The following is a 15,866-nucleotide window of genomic DNA, read 5'->3' as shown; positions in this document are numbered from 1 at the left end:
AAGGAAACATGCTAGGATGGAGACAGATTAGAATTTATTGTTGTAAAGATGGCCCTTGAAGCTATGTAAGTGAGGTCCTTCATTGTACACTGAATAGTTTTTAAAAACATAAAAATCTTGGATTTTCAGAGGAATACAAACACACAGAATTGAAAACAACTTCAACAAGCAAAGAGTCAAAAGTGGATGGTGCTAGGAAAGCCAAGAGAGGAAAAAAGCTAAGAGGACAAAGGGGTCAATAATGACATATGAGATAAGCTCCAGCCAGTTAAGTATCGAAAAAATAGCAATGAACCAGCAATTAGGATTCACTTATGAGACATTTGAGGCTAACATACTCCTATTAACAGTAAAAAAAAAAATAAATAAATTTAGTAGTAAAATTTTATGCATTCCTTTTGTTTTTTAAAACTGGTGAAATACGTGTTATATTTCATTTTAAACAAAGCATGCAGCATACCGTTCTTCATTTTAATTAGCATTTAAGAATCAACAAAAGGAGTAATCAAATCTTGCTATTTTGTGACTAAGATGTACAGAAATGTGACAAAATTTTATAATTTTCATGATATAAAAGGACTAAAACTAGAACTGCATATGATAGCATGACTTAAATAAATAAGATAGCATATCTTATGCAGTTGGTTCTTGTCTGAAGTTTTTCTTTGAAAGTGAAAGTCACTCAGCCATGTCCAACTGTTTGCGACCCCATCAAATTCTCCAGAGAATACTGGAGTGGGTAGACTTTCCCTTCTCTGGGGGATCTTCTCAACCCAGGGATTGAACCCCGGTCTTGTGCACTGCAGGTGGATTCTTTACCAGCTGATCCACAGGGGAAGCCCAAGAATACTAGGGTGGGTAGCCTATCCTTTCTCCAGAGGATCTTCCCGACCCAGCAATTGAACCAGGGTCTCCTGCACTGCAGGCAAATTCTTTACCAACTGAGCTAACAGGGAAGCCCTAAAGTTTTTGTGGATATGCAATAATTTCTGGGGAATACTATCAACAGAACATAAAGGATACTGTTTTATAAACTTCTGCAAATCATAATGTGTTATGATTACTTTTGACCCAGATCTTAAATTGAAATTTACAGACTAAAAGGCATTTCAGGTGGGAAGAAAATTCTAGATGTTCCAGCCAAAACTGTATTATGGGTTGGAATAGAATGTAATAACACATTTTTAAAAATAAGACTTTTAAACATAATACTTTGCCCATAATGCAAATAATATAAATCAAATGTATTTATATTATACAGTAGTTCATAATTGACAAAACACTTATTTTCAAAGTTTTGAATTTTCTTTCAAAGATAGCTTTGACAATAAGGAAATATGATACAGGTAACAAAAGGAAAAATAGATAAGTTGGACCTCAAAAATAAAAACTTTTGTGTATCAGAGGACATTAACAACAAAACAAAAAGATAGCCCACAGAATGAGAGGAAATACCTTGAAAAATATTTGCATATACTGATATGGATTGACCTTGAGAATATATAAGAAACTTCCATAACTCAACAACAATCCATTTAAAAATCAGGCAAAGTACTGAACCTACCATTTCCCTAAAGAAGACATAATGGCAAATAAGCACATGAAAAGATGGTCAACATTATTAATCACTGGTGGTGGTTTAGTTGCTAGGTCGTATCCCAGTCTTGCAACCCCACAGACTGTAACCCACCAGGCTATTCTGTCCATGGGATTTTCCAGGCAAGAACACTGGAGTGGGTTGCCATCTCCTTCTCCAGGGGATCTTCCGGACCCAGGAATTGAACCTGGGTCTCCTGCATTGCAGGCAGATTCTTTACCAACTGAGCTACGAGGGAAGACCTTTATTAATCACTAGGGAAATGCAAATCAAAAGCACAATGAGATACCACTTCATACTCATTAGGATGACTACTTAAAAAAAAAAAAGGACAACACAGAGAATTAACAAGTATTGGTGAGAATGTGGAAAAACTAGTCCCCTGTGAATTGCTGCTAAGAATGTAAAATGGTGCAGCTGCTATGGAAAACAGTATAACAATTCCTCAAAAAATTAAACACAGAATTACCACATGATTCAGCAATTTCACTTCTGGGTATATACCCCCTACAAATGAAAACATGGGCTCAAATAGTCATTTGTACACTCATACTCATAGCAGCATTACTCACAACAGCCAAAAGGCAGAAGCAATCTAAATGTTCATCAATGAATTAACAGATAAACAAAAAGTAGTATGCACACACAATGGAGTATTATTCAGCCATAAAAAAGGAAGCAAATTCTGATACAACATTACAACATGAATGAACCTTGAGGACATTACCCTTAGTAAAAAAAAGCCAGTCACAGAAAAACAAATACTCTATGATTTTACTTACATGAGATTAATTAGAGGAGTCAAATTCAGAGACAGAAAGCACAAGGGTGGTTTCCAGGGGTTGAGGGAAGAAGGGAATGGGGAGTTGTTGAATAGGCACAAAGTTTCAGTTTTACAAGGTGAAGAGTTTTGGAAATTGGTTACACAACAATGAGAATGTACTTAATGAAACAGGCTGTATACATTAAAATTGTAAATTTTACTGCAGTAAGTATTTTTTTTTTTTTTTTTTTTTATTCTTCCAATTTTATTTTATTTTTAAACTTTACATAATTGTATTAGTTTTGCCAAATATCAAAATGAATCCGCCACAGGTATACACGTGTTCCCCATCCCGAACCCCTCCCTCCTCCCTCCCCCCACACCATCCCTCCGGGGCCGTCCCAGTGCACCAGCCCGAGCATCCAGCATCATGCATCGAACCTGGACTGGCAACTCGCCTCCCACACGATACTTTACATGTTTCACTGCCATTCTCCCGAATCTTCCCACCCTCTCCCTCCCCACAGAGTCCATAAGACTGTTCTATACATCAGTGTCTCTTTTGCTGTCTCGCATACCGGGTTATTGTTACCATCTTTCTAAATTCCATATATGTGCGTTAGTATACTGTATTTATGTTTTTCCTTCTGGCTTACTTCACTCTGTATAATAGGCTCCAGTTTCATCCACCTCATTAGAACTGATTCAAATGTATTCTTTTTAATGGCTGAGTAATACTCCATTGTGTATATGTACCACAGCTTTCTTATCCATTCATCTGCTGATGGACATCTAGGTTGCTTCCATGTCTTGGCTATTATAAACAGTGCTGCGATGAACATTGGGGTACACGTGTCTCTTTCCCTTCTGGTTTCCTCAGTGTGTATGCCCAGCAGTGGGGTTGCTGGATCATAAGGCAGTTCTATTTCCAGTAAGTATTTTTTATTGCAATTTAAAAAACTGGACTTGGAAAGAAGTGTTGAATACAGAAACACAGTCATTAGGATGAAGACATAAGTCACTATCCAGGTGCAGAGGAAAGGGGAAATAACTGCATTATTACTACATTTACTTTACTATTTTGATATGGTACCTGGATTTCAAGCTCAGCAATGTGCTGCTGTAGTTCAGCAACAGCTGCTATGCTATCTGCTTCCCGGAGTCTCACAGCCATCACTTCTTCCTTGTTCTAGAGTGGTAAACAAAACAAATCAAAAATAAACCACACAATAAACCAAACCATTAATAAAATACAAACACTGTACCTTGCCTCAAATTTAGAAAGTAACAAATAGACCCCTGATTAAATCAGAGGGGAAAAAAGTGCCATTATAACTAACACAACATTGTAAATCAACTATACTCCAATAAAAAAATCTTTTTAAATGCCATTATATCTTGAACTTGGTATAAAATGAAGAATAAATATACAGAACAGCATTCCATATTTAAGAGCACTTGTATATAAATATTGCTCAAACTTTTAAATTAAAAGTTAACTTAATTAAAACTATTAAAATTACTGTTGACTGTGAAAAATTAATTTTTTATCCAAGAACAATTATTGAGAACTTTCAAATATGTAACTAGGGCAATAGATTGATAGGGAATATAGACACTGTATATTAGCTAGATAATATTTTTAAAATTACATTTTGAGGCAATGAATGTTAATGAATATTTACTTTATACTAAAAAGGAGATAATAGAAGAGAAAGATGGGATATACAAAAATATATAATATTGAGGAAATATTAACTTCAGTTGAAATTTAGCAATCAGTATCAAAAATGTGCAGCATGGTGACCATAGGAGAAATTAAGCACCTGACAGTAATATCAAAATTTTTTAAAATATCAAACCTAGTAAAAATATAATTAAACTTTTAAATAAAAATATATTCATTCTTTTATCTTTTTAGATATGATCCTGGTACTTCTTTCAAGCAAATATTGCTTTAAATATTTTTGCCACGTTGTACATGGCCACTAAGTATAGTTTCTGCACCCAGTTAATGACCAGCTCTCAAGCAAGTGTGTGTGTGCGTGTACAAATATGTTTGTATGTATATTTACAATATATTTTAAATCTAGATTGAAATAGAAGATGTACAGTATGTAACAGTTAAGACATGTAACACTCATTATTATAAATTCTATTTAGTCAATATACTCTCACAGAATGCTTTCCTTAATTTTTGCCAAATCTTGTGTCCATAAGTCATCTACCACTGAAAATGAGGAAAAAGTAAAGTGTTGATGTGAACTCTGGCTAATTTTTGTTCATGTTATTTATTCTGATAATAGAGTTATTATCACTCTGATAACAGTGATCAAATACTGGAAGATAATTTCCTCAATATTACTGTGTTATTCATAATGTTAAGACTAAAGACACAACACATTTTTAAGCTTTAACAGTCTAGAGAAGGACACAAAAATTTTCTTTAAAGGGCCAGATAGTAAATAATTTCAGACTATGGGTCATACAGGCTATCACAATTACTCTGTCGGCCCCTGGAGTGTGAAAGTGGTTACAGACGATATACAAATGAATAGGAAATAAATGAATATATTTCAATATACAAATGAATGTATTCCAATAAAACTTTATTTACAGAAACAGGCAAACAGATAGATTTGGAACATGGGCTATAGTTTGCCAACTTCTGGTCTAGATAATTAACAAAACAGTAAGTCAAGCTTTGATTTGTAGTTTGCCAATTCATGTGGTATAACTACTCCCATCATGGCTCCTTTCAACTTGACATAACATTAGTGAATATTAGTGAAGATAACATCAGTGGCACACCATGGTATGTCTACAATACAGATATAGTTAAGCATAAATAATCTGAAATGCACAGATAATAGTAAAATGTAAAAATTAGGAAATCATGAAGTTTGAGTATTTACTATCATTATTTTATCATAATTTGTTAATTACATTAAATAATTTAATTTTTAATATGGCTGTTTAACAATTATGTCACAAAATTCCTGAAAATTTAACAATTGGTTCTTGCAAGCCTTTACCAGCTAGTTCCAATACACCATTGTGTCTATGTTTAATAAAACTCAAATCTCTGTCACTCCCTTATTTTAAACACTTTAATAGTACTCCACAGATCTTGAGATAACAGGTTCTTTTACTGGTGTCCAGGATTCCCCATGATTTGGCTTCCCTATCTACTGCTCTAGCTTCATATATTACCAGTATTCCTTATCACACACTCCCCTCCAACTTGAATGAACTTTTAGTTCAAGCAAACAACCTTCTCTGTTTTGCTCTTCACATGTGCTGTTCCCTTCGCCTAGTGAACTCTCTGTTGCCTTTCGTCAACTGACTCCTACACATCCTTAAGGTCTCAGCTGAATCATTCCTTAGTGAGCTTTGCTTGAACCATAAATCTAACACTAAACTCACATTACAGGATACAATGTACCACCTCAATCATAGCACCACTCATACTGCATTGTAATGGTGTGTCTGTCTGTATCCTTTGCTAAGACAGAGCCCCTTGAGGACAAAGATCTCTTTCCAACAGCCAGCACCACCTTGCAACCACTGAGTGCGCCACTTAAAAAGCCTCATCCTTTAGCTTTAGCTAACCCTGAGATGACAGTAGCCTCAGATGAGATCAGATCAGATCAGTCGCTCAGTCGTGTCCAACTCTTTGCGACCCCATGAATCGCAGCACGCCAGGCCTCCCTGTCCATCACCAACTCCCGGAGTTCACTGAGACTCACGTCCATTGAGTCAGTGATGCCATCCAGCCATCTCATCCTCTGTCGTCCCCTTCTCCTCCTGCCCCCAATCCCTCCCAGCATCAGAGTCTTTTCCAATGAGTCAACTCTTCACATGAGGTGGCCAAAGTACTGGAGTTTCAGCTTCAGCATCATTTGGAAGTTCTTCCTTCCAAAGAAATCCCAGGGCTGATCTCCTTCAGAATGGACTGGTTGGATCTCCTTGCAGTCCAAGGGACTCTCAAGAGTCTTCTCCAACACCACAGTTTATAAGCATCAATTCTTCGGCGCTCAGCCTTCTTCACAGTCCAACTCTCACATCCATACATGACCACAGAAAAAACCATAGCCTTGACTAGACGAACCTTTGTTGGCAAAGTAATGTGTCTGCTTTTGAATATGCTATCTAGGTTGGTCATAACTTTCCTTCCAAGGAGTAAGCGTCTTTTAATTTCATGGCTGCAGTCCCAGAAAAACAAAGTCTGACACTGTTTCCACTGTTACCCCATCTATTTCCTATGAAGTGATGGGACCGGATGCCATGATCTTCGTTTTCTGAATGTTGAGCTTTAAGCCAACTTTTTCACTCTCCACTTTCACTTTCATCAAGAGGCTTTTGAGTTCCTCTTCACTTTCTGCCATAAGGGTGGTGTCATCTGCATATCTGAGGTTATTGATATTTCTCCCGGCAATCTTGATTCCAGCTTGTGTTTCTTCCAGGCCAGCATTTCTCATGATGTACTCTGCATATAAGTTAAATAAACAGGGTGACAACATACAGCCTTGACGAACTCCTTTTCCTATTTGGAACCAGTCTGTTGTCCATGTCCAGTTCTAACTGTTGCTTCCTGACCTGCATACAAATTTCTCAAGAGGCAGATCAGGTGGTCTGGTATTCCCATCTCTTTCAGAATTTTCCACAGTTTATTGTGATCCACACAGTCAAAGGCTTTGGCATAGTCAATAAAGCAGAAATAGATGTTTTTCTGGAACTCTCTTGCTTTTTCCATGATCCAGCGGATGTTGGCAATTTGATCTCTGGTTCCTCTGCCTTTTCTAAAACCAGCTTGAACATCAGGAAGTTCATGGTTCATGTATTGCAGAAGCCTGGCTTGGGGAATTTTGATCATTACTTTACTAGCGTGTGAGATGAGTGCAATTGTGCGGTAGTTTGAGCATTCTTTGGCATTGCCTTTCTTTGGGATTGGAATGAAAACTGACCTTTTCCAGTCCTGTGGCTACTGCTGAGTTTTCCAAATTTGCTGGCATATTGACTGCAGCACTTTCACAGCATCATCTTTCAGGGTTTAGAATAGCTCAACTGGAATTCCATCACCTCCACTAGCTTTGTTCGTAGTGATGCTTTCTAAGGCCCACTTGACTTCACATTCCAGGATGTCTGGCTCTAGGTCAGTGATCACACCATCGTGATTATCTGGGTCGTGAAGATCTTTTTTTCTTTTTTCAAGAATCTGTGTATTCTTGCCATCTTTTCTTAATATCTTCTGCTTCTGTTAGGTCCATACCATTTCTGTCCTTTATCGAGCTCATCTTTGCATGAAATGTTCCTTTGGTATCTGTGATTTTCTTGAAGAGATCCCTAGTCTTTCCCATTCTTTTGTTTTCCTCTATTTCTTTGCATTGCCTCATGAGACTCTAAATCAGAATCACTAGATTAAGCTGCTTCTGAATTTCAGATCCACAGAAACTCTGGGGTATTAGTGGTTACTATTATTTTAAGCTGCTAAATTTTAAAGGTTATCTGTTAAATAGCAATAGATAACTAATACATATTTACTCTACTAATTTTAACTGTGTATAAAAATATTATATCCATGAGGTAAAACACCAAATATTTGGGCACCAACTTTCTCCTACTTTTCCTCCCTCTCCAACCCAATCATTGAGTCTCTATAAAATTACTGGATTGATCTACTCTACTTTAGTTCCATTGCCAACACCTGAGGCAAAGCTAGCACCTCTGTCTTGTTCTATTACCTGATGATCTCATATCACCTCTCTCCAAAGCCACCTCCAATCCATGTCCACACACAATGGCATGTGTGTTCTTTTTAAAAATAATTATATTGTTACATGCATTATCTCCTAATAAAGCTAAAATTAACTGCTGAAACCTTAAGCATATTTGCATAAACGCAAAATAGTTCCTCCAGTTCAGTTCAGTCACTCAGTCGTGTCCGACTCTTTGCGACCCCATGAATCGCAGCACGCCAGGCCTCCCTGTCCATCACCAACTCCCGGAGTTCACCCAAACTCATGTCCATTGAGTCTGTGATGCCATCCAGCCATCTCTTCCTGTCGTCCCCTTCTCCTCCTGCCCCCAATCCCTCCCAGCATCAGGGTCTTTTCCAATGAGTCAACTCTTCGCATGAGGTGGCCAAAGTATTGGAGTTTCAGCTTCAACATCGTCCTTCCAATGAACACCCAGGACTGATCTCCTTTAGAATGGACTGGTTGGATCTCCTTGCAGTCCAAGGGACTCTCAAGAGTCTTCTCCAACACCATAGTTCAAAAGCATCAGTTCTTCAGCGCTCAGCTTTCTTCACAGTCCAACTCTCACATCTATACATGACCACTGGAAAAACCATAGCCTTGACTAGACGGACCTTTGTTGGCAAAGTAATGTCTCTGCTTTTTAATATGCTGTCTAGGTTGGTCATGAGTGAAGTCGCTCAGTCGTGTCCGACTCTTTGCATGGATTGTAGCCTACCAGGGTCCTCTGTCTATGGGATTTTCCAGGCAGAATACTGGAGTGGGTTGCCATTTCCTTCTCCAGGAGATCTTCCCGACCCAGGGATTGAACCCGGGTCTCCCACATTGTAGGCAGATGCTCTACCATCTAAGCCACCAGGGAATGATCTCCTTGCAGTCCAAGTTGGTCATAATAGTTCCTCCAAATACTCATTAATTATTGCCCTATTGTGGTGGTTGTAACAAATTCTTTGATACTCTTTCCTTCAGGAGTTGTAACTTAATGCCCTTTCCTCCACTTGGACCATCATCTAGGCTCAGTAACCTGCCTGTAAGGAACAGAGTATGAGGGTGGGGGGACTTCTGTAAGTGGAGAAAGCTAGCAGATACCAACTTAAGCAAATGACCAAAGTTAATAGCACCAGAGGTAATGCCCCCTGATGGGCTTCCCAGATGGCTCAGTGGTAAAGAATATGCTGCCAGTGCTAGAGATGCAGGTTTGATCCCTGGGTCAAGGTCCCCTGGAGGAAGATATGGCCACCCACTCTAGTATTCTTGCCTGGGAAATCCCATGGACAGAGAAGCCTGGCGGGGCTACAGTCCATGGGGCTGCAAAAGAGCTGGACACGACTTAGCAACTGAACATATACATGCCCCTGATATAATATACTGAGAAAGGGCGTAAGACACATAACCTTGGTCTAAGCATAAGAAAACATCAGATAATCCTAAACTGAGGGATTTCTACAGCATACCTCACAGATCAAAGAAGAATGAGACATGATGGGGAAATCTGAATGAAGTCTGTAATTCAGTAATAACATTATTACTAATGTTCATTTCTTAGTACTAATAAATGTGTCATGTTTATGTAACAGGTTAAAATTAGGAGGGACTGATTAAAGGTTATATGGGAACTCTCTGTACCATCTTTGCCACTTTACTGTAAACATAAAATTATTTCAAAAGTAAAAGTAAAAAACTGATGCAAAGGACTTCCCTGGTGGTCCAATGGTTAAGAATCTGCCTGCCAATGCAGGGGACAGGGGTTTAATCCCTAGTCCAGGAAGATTCCACATGCTGTGGGGCAACTAAGCTGTGTGTCACAACTACTGAGCCCAAGCGCTTCTGAAGCCTGCAAGCTCAAAAGCCTGTGCTCCGCAACAAGAGAAGCTACTGCAAAGAGAAGCCCCCGCACCACAACTAGAGAGAAGCCCCCACTCACCACAACTAGAGAAAAAGCTCTTGTAAAGCAAAGACCCAGCACAAACAAAAATAAAATAATGAATAAAATTTAAATAAAAAACTGAAGCAAATATAGCAAATCAAAAAAATGTATCATGTTTTTTATCCTACCTCTCAGTGGCCTCCCACAGCATTTAACAGTAAAACTCAAACTTGTTACCATGAGCTATAAATATCTACATGGTAAGAAGCTAAGTCCTAGCTTACCTCCCTGGCTTTATCTCATTCAGCTCTGCATTATATATGAGACTCAGCAACCAGGTTCTTTCCTGCTTTTTGGGTCTTGATCTCTGACCTTTTTCATCTAAGGATCTCCCTCCTACTCTTCATATGGCTGGTTCTTTCTTATTCTTCAGCTCTGATACCATCTCCTGGCATTTGATCTTAATTACCACTTCCTCTAACTTCTCACTCTATAGAACATTATTACTAATGATCTTTTCTATTTCTTATTTATTGTTTCACTAAACATTAGGTCTACCTTCTCCATTACTGTATCCCCAATGCTTATAAGAATAACCTACAAGAAGACACCCAAATATTTGACAAATATGTATGCTGATGTTATCATTCTTTGAAGTCTCATAATCTCACCTCCTCCAATCCTTATTTGAAAATCACTGATCTAGAACATATAAATTGCATCTAATTAAAATGAAAAGACTTTATTATACAATTTATAAGAAACATGATAAAGAAACAGGTACCATCACGCCCTGCAGGTCAAAGCACAAAATGGTACAAACCTAAGGAGAGTAATTTGACAAAAACTAAAAAAGTACCAAGGTATTTACTCACTGACCAAGCAATCAAATTTATAGTAACTTATTCTATAGAAATGTGTAGAAATACCTCTATACATCTGAAAGTATGTATGTACAAAGTCATTCACTATACACTGCTTGTAGTAGTAAAACACTGGGAACAAACCATGAACCCATCAACAGGGACCTAGTCAAGGATACTGGGGTATATACATGCAATGGAAAACAATGCATCTTAGAAACTAACGAGGAGACTCCAAGCACTGATAACTGAAAGCTGGACAAAACATATTAACATAAAGAGCAAAAAGCAGAATATATTATTCTCTGCTAACTTTCACATAAGACTGTGAGAAGAAAAAGTATATACTTTTAATTACTAGTATCTGCCTAAAAGAAACTCTAAAGGAAGTTATCAGAAAATAATAAAAGCCATTATCTGCGGAAAAAATAAAGGGGTATATGTGGTAGTGTCAGGAAGAGAGTAAGATAAAAAGGATTTGAATGTTTTCATTTATATTTAGCTTTAAAAACATCAAAGCATTATGAAAAAATGCACAAGTATTAAGCTACTAAAAATTACATGATAAGCAACAGGTTTAATTTCTTGTTTTCTTCCTATCATTATTCCATACATGCACAATATTATAATCATAAAATACTTTGTTCAGCTTTCCTCACTTAACATTATTTATTACACAATTTTATAAGTTTGTATATGAATATGTAATACCTTTTCTCCTGGAGATAGAAAATTATATATCTGTTATTAGAGTATAAAATCTTTGTATAATTTTGAAATTTAGATTTACACAGGAAATCCAACAATCTTATCACTGAAATTCTGGGGGCCGGGTATGTTATGGAATTTCAGATTTTTCAGACTTCAGAAGAGTAATAAGGTGCATAAATGGAACACTATACTATCCAATGGGTTCTGAGGCAGTGTCCAAAATGAAACAGTATGCTCAATGCTCAACAAAAATGAAGCAGTGATGTATAAGTACTCAAACCAAGTGGGATAAGTAACAATGATAATGCTAATATTAAAAACAATATCCCGGACTTCCCCAGTGGTATGGTGGATGAGAATCTGTCTGCCAATGCAGGGAACACGGGTTCAGTCCCTGGTTCTGAAAGATTCCACACGCCATAGCAACTAGGACTGTGTACCACACCTACTGAAGCGTGAGTGCCAAGAGCCTGTGCTCCCCACCAACAGGAGCCACCACAATGAGAAGCCCGCACACTGCAACCAAGAGTGGCCCCCGCTCGCTTCAACTAGACAAAGTCCACATGCAGCAACAAAAACCCAGCGCAGCCAAAAAAAAAAAGAAAAAAAATTAAAAACAAGCGAAAACAGTATCCTGCTTTACATCAATGAAAAACAGCATGAGCTTTAATAATTACTTATCAACAAACCACAAGCTATAATCACATAAAATGAAATGAAAAGTATCAGATTTATATAACTGAAAGACTAGCTCTCTTGAAAAAGTTCAGTTTACTGCTGAATTGTTTCAATATGACAAATTAAATATTTAACACTTAATCAGAATGTGCCAGATGCTAGGGTGACAATTAACATTGGTCATGCTGGAAATCTGCAAAAGGCATTTAAAAAATTTGAATAAACCAATATACACCTTAAACACAGGGGAGATCTCAGAATCAGCATCTGTATATACTTTACAGAGGTATTAATGAAAAGTTAAAGTTAAATAAGATCTCATATCAGTTCTCAGAATTCTGAATGTGGGCCCATTACTTACACAAATTCAAAGCAAACAATTATTTTCATCGGCAAACTCCCCAAATATTTATTTCCAAATAACACTTTACTTTGATTAAAAGGTACTAAGGTATTTGGGGTACAATATCAAATCCAGCAACAATGTTATCAACATGTTTAAAGGAAAACATATCAATAATAAAATACTAAATTTAGTTCTTTATTAAAAATAAGTCAGGACAGACACTGCAAAATAAAAAACTGAAAAAGATATTAGTATAATAAATCAAATTGATGTAATCTCATGTTACATCACCTTATTTTTAAATTAGCCTAGGGAATTTCCTGGCAGTCCAATGGTTAGGACTCGGTGCTTTCTCTGCCATGGCTTAGGTTCAATCCCAAGTCCAAGAATTAAGATCCCACAAGACAGAAAAAAAAAGCACACTTAGTTACATACTTCAGGAGGGACTACTCTTACATTAGTACAAATTTCAGTACTGCCTACAGATTTCTGTCAGAGTAAACTGTAACAGTCATGCATATTTATTAGGATGTAATTTCATCTCTGGATTTCAGTGACACTGATAAACCACTCAAGCTTCACTTTTGGTTTTTAATGACACTAGAACAAGTTGATGGAATTACAGCTTTATATCTGCCATTGAAAGTCTTATTTCTTATCATAGAATAGTAAGGCTGGAATCTTTAAAGGGCATTATTCCTACTCTTTCACCATGGAAAGATGAATGTCTAGTTTTTTTTTTAAATCTCATAAACAAAACCAAACTTGCCCTCGTAATTCATTCTAATGTTCACCACAGTCATCTCTTTAGTTATTTCTCACACACACACACACACATATACAACCCCTCCCCTTCTACCTCATTTCCCAACTTCGCCTTCTCTCTAATCATTGCTGTATTATAAATTTATTTAAGGAAAAAAAATACTTGCATTCAAAAACTTTTCCATGCTTTATGAATCCAAACACTCCATAAAAAATTTAATTGATTAAAATAATAACTTGAAATGCGTACAATTTTGCCAACCCTTGGGTACACACACAGCTCTTTTATTCTCTATCCAGAAAACATATATCAATATTGACAGCTCACTAATAAGGTGCCAATCAAAGCAGAGTAGACCCAACTTCTCTAAATTACCTATCTTTCTGGTTGAGACATTAAAAGTTTCAGTTTTAAAGGGCTACAGGTCAACAGAGATACCAACCTTCAATCACTTGGTTAACTTAATTTCCTAACCATGTGGTTGAAAATGAAGTTTCCAGCCTGAAATTTACCCAGAGCATGATGAGGTAACCTGGCCCAAAAGCAACTGCCAAACTAAGTTCAGGAAAAGTAGGAAATAAGACTAGCTTCTTTTAGTTTTATGATAATGTACTCAATGATGAGATAAAAACAAAAACAAAAAAACATTATTATATTGACTAAAACATAAACTTGCTAGTTGATATATTTACCTTGCATTCAATCTCTGCTTGTTTGCGCTTTGCTTCACTCAATTGGGTAAGCAATCCTTTGTTCTGTGCAGAAAGATACTGCACCTTCTCCTGTAGATTGATCACTTCTTGCTCTGCTCTTCGAAGATGATTACTATTGATCTGGTTCTAAGAATTAAAAATATAAAACAGAATACAGATAAAAATACAAATATCAGAATACAGATAAAAAACTGGTGGCTCAGAAGGTAAAGAATCTGCCTGAAATGCAGGAGACCAGGGTTCAATCCCTGGGTTGGGAAGATCCCCTGGAGATGGGAATGGGAACCCACTTCAGTATTCTTGCCTGAAAAATTCCATGGACAGAGGAACCTGGCAGGCTACAGTCCATAGGGTGGCAAAGAGTCGGACATGACTATCACAAAACTTATAAATTTCTACGTGTATATATTATGTCTCAGCAATATTTTCAATGTTATTGTTAGTTATAGGTCTATTTTATTCAACAAATAGTTAAATACTTAAAAAAATTATAAAACTGCTTTAAAAATCAAAAGAATGCATAAGGTTCACATTAGAAACTTTCATTAAAGATCCATTTACCATTCATACAATAAATATCTTTTAACTATAAGGATGTTTATATAGAACTTATAGGTATTAATTTCTGAAATAGGCAATATGGTATAAACAGATAGATACAGAGATATGATGTATTTAATAACTCCCCTTTCCAGTTCACAAAAGAAAGCACAGATCGCTGAAAAGATACCACTGAAAAGATACTTACTGAACTGCAAACTTTTTGATGTCACAAACTGTGTCATATTAACTACATTCCTACAGTGTATAGCACAGTCTGTTTTTATGGCTTATGGACTAGCTTTGAATTCTGGATTACCATTTGGTAATTAAACAAACTAATTAATGTCTAATTTCTATTTCCTCATTTGAAAAACGTACACAGGGCTTCACAGGTGACTCAGTGGTAAAGAATCTCCTGCAATGTAGGAGACTTGGGATGGATCCTTAAGTTGGGAAGATTTTCTGGAGAAGAAAATGGCAACTCACTCCAGTATTCTTGTCTGGGAAATCCCATAGGCAGAGAAGCCAGACAGGCTACAGCCCATGGGGTTTCAAAACAGCTGGACAAGACTTAGTGACTACACAACAATAATACTTTTTTTTTTTAAAGAAAACCATATGCAAAATACTGTCTATTTCTCATTTAATTGTCTTTACAATTACTTCATGAACTGTAAACCCCTACGCTCCTCTGTCCCTGGGATTCTCCAGGCAAGAATACTGGAGCGGGTTGCCATTCCCCTCTCCAGGAGATCTTCCTGACACAGGGATTGAATCCAGGTCTCTTGGATTACAGGCAGATTCTTTACTGTCTGAGCCACCAGGGAAGCCCTTTTAGTTTCTGGGATACAGCAAAGTGATTCAATTATATATATATACACATATATGTGTATATATATATATTTCCCCCGCCCGTTCTAAATACTTTTCCATTATGGTTTATTATAGGATATTGAATATAGTTCCCTTTACTATACAATAGGACCTTAACATTACAGATAGTGAATTCACTGACATGAAGTAGTTTTCATATTCAGGCTTGACTCAGCTTGATTCTCTCAATTCTAAATTACTCTATTAGGGTCCTGAAAGAAACAGTAGGCATTTTCATAACCAAACACAGGCAAAAACCTGGCTCCTCATTTAACAATTCCTCAATCTTGGTGAAGTTATCTAATTCTATCAAGTTTTAGTATACTGATAGGAGTGGAGATATTACTGCTTGACTTTTAAGGCTGTGTTGTGAGAATTACATGAGAA

The 15,866-nt window shown here is 36.9% G+C and overlaps 1 protein-coding gene across 8 annotated transcripts in view; it reads right to left on the bottom strand.

Moving 5' to 3' along the window:
* Positions 1-15,866, bottom strand: part of EVI5 (ecotropic viral integration site 5) — a 238,219-nt gene that overhangs the window by 62,203 nt on the left and 160,150 nt on the right. For all 8 annotated transcript variants that reach the window (XM_070367675.1, XM_070367679.1, XM_070367673.1 and 5 more), the window contains 2 exons: positions 14,043-14,189; positions 3,454-3,549 (listed from right to left, as the gene is read on the bottom strand). In XM_070367675.1, coding sequence (XP_070223776.1) covers positions 3,454-3,549; positions 14,043-14,189 — 243 coding nt within the window. The remainder of the gene's footprint in view (positions 1-3,453; positions 3,550-14,042; positions 14,190-15,866) is intronic.

This window comes from Bos mutus, chromosome 3, assembly GCF_027580195.1.
Source record: "Bos mutus isolate GX-2022 chromosome 3, NWIPB_WYAK_1.1, whole genome shotgun sequence".
Classification (NCBI taxonomy): Eukaryota; Metazoa; Chordata; class Mammalia; order Artiodactyla; family Bovidae; genus Bos; species Bos mutus.
This window is presented reverse-complemented; position numbering and strand designations above follow the sequence as displayed.